The sequence below is a fragment of the Rhinolophus ferrumequinum genome, chromosome 26 (assembly GCF_004115265.2).
Source record: "Rhinolophus ferrumequinum isolate MPI-CBG mRhiFer1 chromosome 26, mRhiFer1_v1.p, whole genome shotgun sequence".
NCBI classification, from domain to species: Eukaryota; Metazoa; Chordata; class Mammalia; order Chiroptera; family Rhinolophidae; genus Rhinolophus; species Rhinolophus ferrumequinum.
In genome coordinates this window covers 25624012-25637612 of record NC_046309.1, presented here as the reverse complement: position 1 = coordinate 25637612, position 13601 = coordinate 25624012, and the positions used below count along the sequence as shown (strand labels likewise).

Here is a 13601-nt window from a genome sequence, read left to right as displayed (position 1 = left end):
TTAATATAAGTCTGAAGTAGTTTCTTATAAATTGAGATGCATATGGTAAGCCCTAGAGCAACCACTTAGAAAAGAACTTTAAAATATGGTGGAAAAATTATGAGAGATTTTTCTATATGAGACATACAAAAAACAAAAGTAAAGTCACTAATATTTCTGTCCAATATACCAGTAATATACCAATAACAACACTGAATGTGAGTGGATTAAACAATTCAATCAAAAGGTAGAAATTGTCAGACTGGATAAAAATGAAAAATAACTCCATTTTAATTGTGTGACATTAGACTAGGGTTGGCAAACTATAGCTTGGTGGGCAACCGCCTGTTTTCTGTAAATAACTGTTATTTACCACAGCTACATCTACTATGTATTGTCTACAGGCGCTTCTGTGCTACAACAGCGGTGTTAAGAAGTGGTGACATAGACCACATCGCCTGCAAAGCCTAAAATATTTACTATCTGGCCCTTTCCACAAAAAGTCGGCCAACTTAACTAAAGGAAACCCACTGTGGAAGTTCTTCAACTGATCCTGTTTCCCAGGGCAACAGGGAGCTAGGCCGTCCCTGGGAGTGAGATGGGAGGAGGTGTCAGGAGTCTGAGGGCTGAGACGCATATAGAGCTGCCCGGGGCAAAGGTGAGTGACTGTACCAGGGAAATGGATCCGAGTGCAAGCGCTAAGTTGCCACTTCGGAAGAGTGGCAAGCAAAGCTGGACTGCTTCTGCCATGCAAATGCATTAAGAACCCTTGAGAAAGGAAATCAGAGTCTAAACAGAACTGCCCCTTCACTTGTCCCCTTATATCCAGCAGCATTTAAATTCCTGCTATCCTATGATTTCTGAAATTCCCACGTGTGATGGATTCCTGCCGAAACAGCACTTATGAAGCGCCTCATGTGTGAGAAGCTATCAAGCTAGTTTGATGCGGCCTCCCCTCTCGTCCTTCATGGTCACTGTGAGGACTTTTCTCTAGTTTTCTTTGGGTGTTCATAGATGCAGTTCACCGTTCTCGCTAAACATTCTAATTACTTTGGGTTGTCTTTCAGCCTTGTGATTATAATTCCTGTTAGCAATTATTCTCTCGACTAACTTCAGAAATTCTCCTGGCATCTCCTCCTAATGAGAATACTGTGAAGTCATAAAATTCTCTACACAGTCAAAAAAATAGTGGCAAGTAAGCATGCTTCTCCTTGAAAGATACCTGCACCCCAACAGCTGCTTATAATGGATTATCTGAATTCCAAAGATATAGAAACATCTGATCCCAACTAATTAAAAATTAAATACTAATTAATAAAGTTTTACTACTCTCAAGTACATAGAATTAAAACTTGGTTTACAACATTTCTATCTGTGGTTTTAGGGAGGTCTCTATGGAACTTGTTTGAAGAAGAAAAATGATTTGTACTGAGCTACCTTCTAGAAGAATTAATATTCCAGGAGTGATACCCACGTCGTAGTAAAGCACTGTAATCAGGTCAAATAATCAGAGTAGGAAGAGACTTACAGGCTAGATAAAACCACCAGTATCAAACGAACCATTTGGAAAATCTTATTTAGTCTACTGATACTTTACCATGAAGAAACAATCACAAATGCTGCCCTACTTATTTTCAGTCTCTAATCTGAAGATTATACTGTGTGTCAAGGGAATAAAAATACTGTGTGTCAAGGGAAATATTTCTTTCTTCTGAATAGCCAATAGGGCAGATCACTATTATACGGGATTCTGTGGTAAGTCCTTTCAGAAAGCAAATATTTTATTAATTTGTATTTTAATAGTTTATCCTCTATTTGATAGATGCATATGATTTGGTTTGGTCAGAGGAAAAAAACAGTGACCCATCCAGCCAGCAGAAGTATGATCATCTTTAAGATGAACTGAGGTGAAAGACCATTTAGTGTAAGTAGGTAATCAGGTGGTATGTCTGTCATTTTCCTAAATTTCTTTTTGTTTGTTTTTAATTGGGGAACACTAGGGAACAGTGCCCACCATCTCCAAGTCGTTGTCCTTCAATCTAGCTGTGGACGGCATAGCTCAGCTCCAACTCCAGTCGCCATTTTCAACCTTAGTTGCAGGGGCGCAGCCGACCATCCTATGTGGGAACTGAACCTTGTTGCGAGCTCATGCTCTAACCAACTGAGCCATCCGGCTGCCCATTTTCCTAGGTTTTTTTTTTTTTTTTTTAATAAAAGGAAACCAAGCGCCTTTTATTAAACACCTTCTATTTACCTAAGCAAGTGCTAGTAGGAAACATGATCTGTGTTAAAAAAAGCTATTCTCCTATCCATATTCCAGTTTAGTTCTAAGTCTTGAAACCATTTAAATGAGGGATATCTGAAAAAATATATGTCTTGCTATGGCACTTAGGTTAAAATGTCAGACACCAATTCTTTCCAATGATACGTAGTTGAATATATTTTCAGAAAAAGAATCATGATTCAAGTCTTGCTACTCTGGTATAATCAAGAGCAGAAATTGCTACTAATTGTAGTTCCTTACACTGTTCTTTCCACAGTTTTTTCCCTTTGCTTGACGTTTACATTTCAATAGTTGGATCAACTGAATCTGTTCTAAGTTATGGTACTCAGTCAAGCACGATTTAACTACTATGTTCCCTGCTAAATTGGGCCTGCCCTTTTTATTATCACTTTTAAAATCTGAGTATTATTTTGATTTTGGAAAAAAAAGAGAAACTGTGTATTACTTCTTTAGATTGATATGAGAAATTATATGCCAAATGCCATTCATTTTCATAACATCCTCAAGAATGTTCCACATAGTGTCATAGGTTCCCGTTAAGTACATTAGATAAAAAATTCTAAGTATTTTGTGATTTCCACACTATTCTCTGAGTTTTCTTCTTTTTACTTTATATCTAAAATATTTCCCCTAGGTATTTAATGCATAATTCAAAAATTTTACATTTTATCTTTATCCTTTACATTCTCTGGAATACTTCCAAAATTAGTAATTTCCTAAAGATGTTATATAACTAAAAAATTAAGTAAGAAATTCCTTCTTACATAATAGTGAGAAGGAAAATAAGGATTAAAAAATAGCTATTGATTTATGAACACTTTACAGATTCTGTAAGATTCATTGTGACAAATAAACACACTTTTTTAGATGTCAAAGACTATTAGATAAAACTTTTATTTTGAATGTGATTTAGAGTCATAGGATCAAACTTGAGAATCACTTATAACTTACCACTTGATCAAAATTAACATAAACATATAACAAATTATATTTTAACTCAAACCAACAAACCACTTTCTAAAGAACAACTTCCCGCTCTGTGATGTTATAATATTTCCTATGAAGTATTGGCAAAGAATGTAATTATATAGTGCCACAAATGATTGAAAAAAAGGAAAAAAGCAATGTTTTTAGGTAACTTGAGTAAGACATACATACATTACTCAAAACAAATATTAAGATTATTTTCTCTGGAAAGTTAGCTTGCAAATGAAGAGAAGAAACCCAAACCCGCATACTGCAAGAGCCGTCCTCTTCAAAATTCCACTATTCCATGTAGATACTTCTTCTATTAATGGTATATGAGTTGGATCATTTTCTCTTTCATTTTGCAACTGATGTTTAGGATAGGGGGGAAAAAAGAGTTAATGTATAATACACTAAAAATAGAAATGTATTTGGTTTTTAGAAAGATGATAATATCCCCATAATAATACACACTTGGTTTAGATGTAAGCCAATAGAAGATTCCTAAGGAAGATTTAAAGTGAACATGTATGTCTTGAGAGACAGCCTTTCTTTCCCCAGGAGTCATTTATATAGTAAATCATTAGTTTCACTTTAAAAATAAATGCTCTCATAGATTATTATGTTTTCATATCATGTTTTTATGTCATGAAATAAAATTCCCATAATGCTAAAGTTTCTATTTTGACCTATAAGGAATGACAATTGTTACTTTTTTCCTTATGTATTAAATATCAATTGATTTCTTACAAAAAAAGTTCACGATTCTTTAGCGTACCTATGATGCATGAAATTTAATAAAAACTGGAAGGTTTGATGCTAATGTTAGAAGTTTAATTTTTTATTTAAATATAATTGCAAAAGCAAATGTTAACAAAAACTTAAGTGGTTCTTTTAGTACTTCTCAACAATGAAAATACATGGCCCAGTCAGTTGCTCAATTCCCATACATAGAACTTTCTTGCTAAAGAAGGTCCCCCAACTTATGTGTGTATGTGCATGCCGGGGTGTGGGGAGAAGGAGAAGAGATTAGACAGTTGTTGGGGGAGAGGCAGAAGAGGGAGAATGAACAGAAACCAAAAGATCCTTGAAAGATAAAAACAATCAGGCACATTCACAGAGGAATATTTACTAGAAGCATCCTGTGCCGGAGTGGTGACGAATACTTTCAACATTAGCAAGAATAACTACTTCTAAAATCTACAGTGTAAATATTTAATTTAAAAAGCTTGCAAAATTAATTTTAAATTTATAGCAGAAACGGACTTCAATGCCAATGTCACTAATACTGTATTCTTGGTCTAACTTCCAAATGGCTTCATTCAGCCACAGATTCCTTTCTGACACTGATGCTCCATTTACTGAATCCTGACACAATCATTCCTTTTATTAACCAATTACTTAGAATGACCCTTCTGACAGGAGCATGTCAGTGTGTTGGTTTGAAAGAGAGTGATGTGGTGCTAAAGTCTAGCCTTGACCTCTCCCACCCTCTCCCTTTGTTACCTCCATGCACTTATCTATGATAACTCATATGGTTCTTTTTAAAAAATCCCCTTCAGTTTATTGGTAAACTCTGAAATTTCATAAGCTAAACAGTCACGATAGCATATTTACAAATTTGGAAGCCTTCACAGTTCTTTAAATCAAATCTCACTATGGTGATTACTACTTGTTTAAGACTAATCCAGAAAAACCAATGCACTAGCTTGTTCCAAAATTAACTTTCCTGCCCAAAGAACTGTATCTGCCATTATTATAAACCAGTGAATGTGTTTTCAACGCTAGTCCTTACATAGAAATGTACAGATTCAAGGTAAGGGTGGTTACAAAAAAAGGCCTTCCATTTAGCTAAAGAAAGCTAAAATTTCTGTTTACTGTACACATTATTAAAATAAATATTATGGTACCTCATTGAATTATTTATGTTTTGGAGTTAAAACCACCCTTAAAGCAGTTTCCTAATTTCACTCCTTTAAGAAAATCTGGTCTCTCTCTCTTCTCTCTCTCTCTCTCTCTCTCTCTCATTTCATCCCAATTCTTCACCCCCCAACAAATGTTTTTAGCTCATCCTGAAGAAGCCAAATGATTAGCAATATGAGGCAAAGATGACTTGGGGAATTTCCTATATTATACATTAAAGGTTGATGCTTTGCAGGAAGTATTTTTACATAAATCCTTCTGTATTTCCCTTGGATTCCCATGAAAAACACCCTATCAAGTAAAATCAATAAAATTTTCCTTCAATTCTTCTAGATAATGGAGGTAGTGAAGATGAACTCTGCTATAATTTCCATATTGTCAGCTAGTTCAGGCTCTCTCTAGCCTGTGTAGCATAGTTTGCCTGACATATAGGAGGCACTCTTATGTTGGTTGAATGATTAAATGTCAGAGATAATACAAGTTCTCTGGAGTTATCTTCTACAAGAACTTTGAAGTAATTTCTCTTTTGCCCCATTTAAAATGTCTATTCTACTTTTCTGCTCACTTTTTAAAAAGACTCTTTTTGACTGAACATATGTTAACAGCTAGAATGACAAATTACTTTGATGATGTATAAAATTACTTTGATGATGTATTCTGAGGAAAACTTTTGATGAAAAATATTAATGAAAATATTAAATGACTTATGGGTTGATACTATAAAAATTTAATGCAAATCTAATGTTCATATCATATATTTAAAAAACCTAGATATCAAACATATTAAATAGACTTGGAGAACTCAGAAGTGAATTCTTTAGTCAAGTGAAAATGTTTTCCTTTATTACCTATCTTCCAAAAAGTTCCCCATTTAGATTTTGTTTTAGCCAATTTTCTTCAAGGGGGGCAGAATCATCTGTCTTTAAATCTAGATATATATTTTTATATGAGTATAGAAACAAGAACCAAAAAAGCCCATACTTTTAAAAAAGGTTAAATTATAAAACATATCGTAGAAAGTCTAAAAAACAGAAGGAATATTTCATCCACAATCCTACGTCATTAACAGAGCTAATAAACTTTCATTTGGGTAATTTTTTATCTGTACATTTACAAGTAAGTAAAATTTACAAATATAACTTCATACCTTTAACAAGTTGATATTTAATTTTCATTATTTTTTCAATTGGCTGCATGGCATTACCATAAATAAGTGTACCACAATTTATTTAATCATTCTGATAGTACAAGATACTTATACGTACAATTTTGGAATCATTAAACTACTACTGAAAGATGTATTTTTATCATTCTTGGCACATCTTGTCAAAATGTTTCTGAAAGGGGCTGTGACAGCAGTCTCACACAAGAATATCGGTTTGGTGAACTCTAGTAGAGTAATACATTTCTCCCTGCTAATTTAAAAGATGAATATGACATGTCATTGTTCTTTTAGTATGCAATTCTTAAATGACCAACAAAGTCTGTTTCCTATGTATATTTGTTCCTTTGGAAACTGTCCTCTTTCCTACTGTCTAGTGGGAGCTAAAGATGCTTTAGTCAGAATTACTTCATTGTCTAACATACAATGCTGCAAATCATTTCCCCACTTTTTATGTTTAATATATACCTTCTGAATTAAATCTTTTAGTTTGCAGACCTCTTCATTCAAATCTTCAACATTACTAATCAGTTCTTCACAAACTGAAGTAAAATTCCGAGGAGAAGCCCATTCGAGTACTATCTGTTAATATTTTCAAAAGTTATATTTTAAAGAATAGGAAACAACTTTCACAACTTTATAGCCCCCAGAATTATACAACACTTTCAAACATTAAATTATTTAACTGAAGCCCATTTTTTGTTCAGGATAAATCCTGACACCAAAAAGAAGTCAGTAATTTTATACAAATAGTCTAATTAGGTTTCCTGAATGCATTTACTAAATGCATAAAGTATATATAACGTTATGAAGACTAATATTAATAATAGTAATATTTATGGTGAAAAAGTAAATTCATGAAAGTTTTAAGAATGACATGATTCCCATGTTAGTGTTACATGAAAATTACATGAAAACAAGTACATTAAAATTTTTTCACTATCGACAAATAGCTAAAGCCAAATCACATGAAAAGCTACAAAATAAGTTTGCTTTTACAGGTCATTTGCACTTTCTCTATTTAAAATTTTCTTTATTAAAAAACTCTTATATTGATATAGTTTTTAATAACACTCAACACACTGTTTTGTTTCAACTTTCACTTGGGTCTCCTGTCACTTTGTATTTTAAACAATTAAATTCCCTTAGGAACGAATGGTAAGTTCAATACACAGATCAGTTTAATCTTTAGTCTGACTTATTTTCCTTTTCTTGAGGGATAAAAGACAGAGTTTTTCAATTAATTAGTATGTAAAAGAGTAATATTAAACATATTGACTTATTTAGATATTATACGATTTAGATACAATTTTACCAGATAACCACTGTTTACTGAATTATCACTGACTTATCTGGAATGTTCTTCAGCATTCATACTTTTCTTCATTTAATAACTTGTAGAATACCTTGTGAGAATTTACAGGCAACTCAGTAATGATATTCTGTACCGCTGTTATTAAATGGCGACATTGTTTGTTTAATTTTAGAAGAAAGTTGAGGAATTCATCACCACTAAAGAGAGGAAACAAACAGGAATCACTTACATGAGCAGTTTACTTCATTCTATTAGGCTAGTTACTCAATGTCTAGTCATAACACTTATTAGATTCTCTAAGAAGTATTTATAGAATGGCTAATATGTATTAGCAACTGAAATAGACATTGAGTATACAAAGAACACTGAATCTCCACCCTTGAGGATCTCAAAGTTCAGGAGGAGAGGCAGACAGAAAATTCTAAAATCATTACTCACAGGGACATACAAAGAAGGAATATAAAAGTACCAATTTGGAGTATTTACTATGTGAAGGCACTGCACTCATTATTTGATGTTTATTATTTTTTTAAATTCCTCCCAACAACTCAGTAAGGTAGATGTTGTTATCTAAAACTCAGAGATAATGAACTTGGTATAACGTGACTAGGGAATTAGTAATGATTAGAGAGATAACTTCAACTGAGTCTGGAGCTTTAGACTAAGTTTGGCAGGTAGGAAAGAAGAGAAGGAGTTTTGGATGAAGGGAATAGCAGGTACAAAAGTATGGGAGTAGGAAGTCATCAAGATATAACTAATGCAGAATTATGAGAAAGTAGTAGGAAAAGAGGCTGAATACAACCATTTATTTAAGGAATTTTTGTGACATGCTACGGAACTGAATTTTATCTTTTTGATAATGTACTATTAAAGGATTTTAAACAAGAATGTAGAAAATCAGATTTTTTTTGTATGAGAAAGCTTATTTTGGGAGTGGTGGATTAAAGGAACACAAAAGTGGAAGTAGAGAGAATTAGGAGACTACTCCATCTAAGAGACAACGAAGGAAAGCTTAAACTGAGGGTCTGGCAGCCGCAGTCTGATTGGGGCGGGGGAAGGGGAGAATGGTGGTTTAGGAAAGAGTCAGGAGAATAAACTGTAAAACCTGGTGATGGACTGCATGTAGAAGGAGGCATCTAGGATGATTCTAAGCTTTTTGGTTTCCGTGGAAGGTGGTTACCACCATGCAGGGAAGTGAGTTTGGGGGTAGGTGGTAGGGAAGAAAGTGAGGTAAAACCAAACATTATGGCATAATGATTAAGAAAACAGACTCTAGAGTCGGGAAGACCTAAGTCTGAATTCAGCTTCCACACTTATGATCTTGGGCAAGACTAATCTTCAGCCAAATATTTCCATATATCTTGAATTGAGACAATAGGACTGTCAGGAAGACGGAAAGAGACAATGTATGAAAAGCATCTATGGTAGCATTTTATCTCGAACATAGATGGCATTCAAACAAACTTAATTATAATGATGATGGCAATGAGACATGTAGGTGACAGCGGCCAGTAAGAAGGAGAAAATGTCAGTCGTGTAGGGTACTTATCCTGGGGACCACAGACTCATGAGGCTAGAGATAATTCAAGGAGCTGGGAAAAATGACATCTTTCTTTTCCCAAACCTCTAACATAAATTCAGTCTTGCCTTCAATTGTGACTGTGGGCACAGACGACGGCGATGTTAGAGGCATTTGAAATCCGGTCCCCAGCGGACATCAGAACTATGGTCATGGAGAAGACCACAAAGATAAAGGATACCGAATATAAACAGGGAGAGCTAATAGGGGCAGAACAAAAAAGCTATCAGAGGAAAAGCAGCCTCAGAAGGAAAGAAATCAGGAGGTAAGGGCTGTTATGAAAGGCTGTGAAGGGGATGGATTCAAGAAAAGGTCAAGCATGTTAAATAACTCAGATAAATCTACTGATTCTGGCAATGAAGAGACACTGGTGTCTAGATTAGTTTCAGTGACAGAAGCCAATATACAGTAAAAGCTACACAGAAACTTATTTAACCCAACAGAAAAGTGAACGAAACACATGAATAGGTAATGCAGAGAGAAAAAATGAAATTTAAATAGATAACAAACATGGGATTACAATAAAATAAGTTGTTATCTTCTAGTGGAATGAGAACAATTAAAATCATTCATACCAAGAGTTGACAAGTGTGCAAAGTGAACTTTCTTCACAGTCATTTAGCAGTATCTACTATAATAAAAAGGCACAAAAAGGTACTACTATGGGACCGCAAGGTACTTCTGAGTCTAAACGCAGTTCTCTAAGGCAGAACGTCTGACTCTACCCCATGCAGCGTTTCCTCATACTGTCTCTGGAAGGAAGGGCTCTAACGGGCACACAAGGTTACCGCAAGGTCGGCTTCCAATAAAACTGACCAGCAGACTTTCCTCTAAGACACACTGCTAGGACTTTCATAGTATTGTAATTTAAAACAAGTCTTTTTTCTTAGCTATCAGGATGAAAAATAAACAGTTTATATAAAATACTTTAAACTTTATGAGCATAAAGTTGTATCTATATAATCAAGTCACCAACAATGAGAAGTGTTTGATGGTTGCTTTATAAAAGCAAATAGAAATTTAAAAATTTAGATAAGCTCTTGTTCTATTTAGCAAAAGTGGTATTTATAAAGGCATTTTCAAAACAAATATAATTCTTCATTCCATTTTCTTTCTGATCTTTACCATATGAAACAAAAGAACTTGAGCATATTTCTTTCAAGACAACAAGTCATTACTTATATTAATTTTGTTTCTATGTAACATTTATATAAGGTACACTTAGTGCTCTTTAAATACTCAAGTTTTATTTGTTATCAATAAAAAGAATAATTACTCAGAGTAATTCATTAATGTCCTGTGTATATTTTACTGCTCAAGGAAATTAAGATCCATTGAGAACTGTCATTCAAAATGTCAACTGAGAGCAGGTAGATAATTCTAGATAGGCACTCACCCATATTTATGTGGAATATAAACTCTTATTCTGAACAAAGTAAGATTGACAGTTAACAACCTAGTTCAAATAAGCAAGTAATATTATGAACATAATTAGCCTTAAAAAATGAAAGGAAAATTGTGATATAACATGTTCAGAGCCTCTGAATATGGGTAGGCAAGTGGTAAAAACACAGCTGTATAGTGTACCATTCATCATACACTGTGTGAATGGGTGCCCCCCCCACACCCCGGAACTATGCAAGCATTCACCCTATATACCTTTCCATGGCAGCCCTGATCATTCTGTACCTATTCAAAGACTTCAAAATAAGCAGATATGGCATATGGTAGACTGTATTATCTAACTGAGTTATCATGTATTTTCTACGGAGCCAAACACTCCCAGTCCTCTTTCTGCCAGACGATTATACTTCATGCCCCAGTGACGTAAGGCCTGGCCTGTGATAGGCTTTGGCAAATAAAACATAACTGGAAGTGACGTTTAACTTTTGAACAGAGCTTTAAGGGCCACTGACTTGTTGTGCCACATCTCTTTTCCTTTTGCCACAAGAGCAGCATGTCCCAGTTGGAGCTGTTTCTCCAGCCCCTTCTCAGAATAATAACAAGGAGGAGAGCCACTGGCAGCTGACCCATGTTATAGGTGGTCAAGAAATAAACTTTGTAAATAAATAAATAAATAAACTGTTACTGTAAGTCATTTAGATTTATGTTCTTTGTTATTGCAGCATAACATAGTATAAGCTGACTAAAACAACAGGCCATAGTTTTAAAGTGGGAAGTCAAGTGTTAGGATAAAATTTATCCAAATAAACACACTATGTGCTCATTGTAGAACATCTAAAAAAATTAAAAGGACCAATACTCTTTATCTAAAGATAATGACCGATACTATTTTCTTCAAAAATATTTTCTTATAGTACACATTTTCTTCCAGTATTTTTCATATGCATATATATAACTGGCATGATACCTCACACACCACTTTGTATTGTCCCTTTTATACTTATTATGAGTATTTTCCCATGACATTGTCTCAAAATAATTTAAATGACAATAAAATAATTGTATTGATGCAATGTAATTCAACAGTTCCCCTGATGTTAAATATTTTTACTGTCCAATTTTAGAATGTTTATAAATAATAGATGTGAACAATATATTTTTACATAAAATTCTGCATCTATACAGATTTTTCTTTTTGAAGGACAAACAGTTTCCTTAATGGATATAATTTTGAGAAGCCTTTGATATATTCAAGTAGATGTCAGATAGGCTCAGAGAAAAGGTCTGGGCAGAAACTGTTGAAAATGTCAAGACATGAATGAAAACATAACTATTGCTGTTCAAAATATCTCAAATAAGTAAGAATGGTTATAATACTTGTAAACTGCATTCTATAATTCTGCAAACATACTAAGGCTAAGTGTAGAAAAAAGTAAATGCATGGTGCATGTATTCCTGTAAAAGAGGCTATTTTAGAAAATTTAACACATAGAAGAAAAGTATCTTAAATGAATCAGTAAATTGTTGAAGTCACATTATAATCAATCAGTTCAACTTTTCTTGCTGTTAGTTTTCTTATGACTTAATGACTAATTTCTTCTTTAAAGAATGACTTTGAACAAATGGAAAGTAAAACCTTTTCCATAACAGCATGTAAACAAAGTCTGTGATTTAATAACAAGGTCAAATTCCTGAAATATATGTCTGCCAGTTTTATTTTTCAAAAATTCAGCAGTTTTAATAAGTAAACCATTCAGGATTCTGCACATTCTTTAAGTTTATTAAATCTCACAAAGTAAATTCATACAGGCAATTCTGCCATCATACAAATCAGTTATATTAAAAAATTTAATTTGCAAGTCAGTCATGTAGAACTTAGAATATTCCTTCATAGAAACAATAAATTCAAAAAGTAAAGAAAATGAACTAAGTGATTCAAGGTTTGCTGATTTTAAATCCTCACAACTGAAATCCTTCACAATGTGTGTAAATATTTGAGAGCTGTATTATTTTGAAACAGTGACAAGGCATTATTTTGAATATAGATCTTGTTATAAGGAGATACATTAAGAGAAAGGGAAATAATTTAACATTGCAATAAAATTTTTAAGAAATCTGGATCATCTAAATTATCCCCTGGAAGAGTTCTCTAAATACCAAAGTGGTGCAGATATTTATTATTCATGTGTTTAATGTTTATCATAGTTGCTATGTTAGTTTTAGGCTGGCTAACTAGTAATGATACTACTGCCTTCGTAAGTATTATATTTTATAGGATATAACTTGGATGAACCTCAAGGAAATTAGGCTGACTGAAAAGAAGCTAATCAAAAAAGGATACAACATACTGTTTGATTCCACATATGTAGCATTCATGAAATAACATCATTTTAAAAATGGATAACAAATTATTGGTTGCTAGGGGTTAGAGATGAGGGGAGGGATGGGTGTGGCTCGAAGGGGTAATATGAGGGAGCCTTGTGGTAATGCTCTCAGGTGTACTGATTATGGAAGCAGTTATATAACGCTACACACGTGATAAAACTGCACAGAGCTATACACATACATACCAATGAGTACATACATAACTGGTGAAACACGAATAAGCTCTGTGGATTGTACCAGCATCAGTTTTCTGGCTTTGATATTGTCCTATAGTTATGCAAGATATTAACATTGGGTGAGACTGGGTGAAGGGTGCATGGGACCTCTCGGTGTATCTTCCTGTAAAGTTTCCTATGAATCTATAATTATTTCAAATAAAAAGTTAAAATCCTTTACTGACCCATAATATATTAATAAAATAAAATATTGCTTTCAAAATAGATGTTTAGATTACTAATATTACTAATAATCAGTGCTTGACAAGTGTATAATATTGAAAATGAACTTTATAGGTCGATAACATAATTTCTTAAAGAATAAGCTGAAAATGGAGCTGAGCTACATGAGAAACACTTTTATTGCCCTAAGTGAAACTATCACTACT

General features: G+C 33.6%; 1 protein-coding gene across 2 annotated transcripts in view; it reads right to left on the bottom strand.

Annotated features, from left to right (window-relative positions):
* Nucleotides 1–3043: 3043 nt before the first annotated feature.
* The window catches only part of ASZ1 (ankyrin repeat, SAM and basic leucine zipper domain containing 1), a 49352-nt gene continuing 38794 nt past the window's right edge, over nucleotides 3044–13601 (bottom strand). For both annotated transcript variants that reach the window (XM_033099028.1, XM_033099029.1), the window contains 3 exons: nucleotides 7721–7826; nucleotides 6783–6896; nucleotides 3044–3597 (listed from right to left, as the gene is read on the bottom strand). In XM_033099028.1, coding sequence (XP_032954919.1) covers nucleotides 3445–3597; nucleotides 6783–6896; nucleotides 7721–7826 — 373 coding nt within the window. In that variant the 3' untranslated portion in view covers nucleotides 3044–3444. The remainder of the gene's footprint in view (nucleotides 3598–6782; nucleotides 6897–7720; nucleotides 7827–13601) is intronic.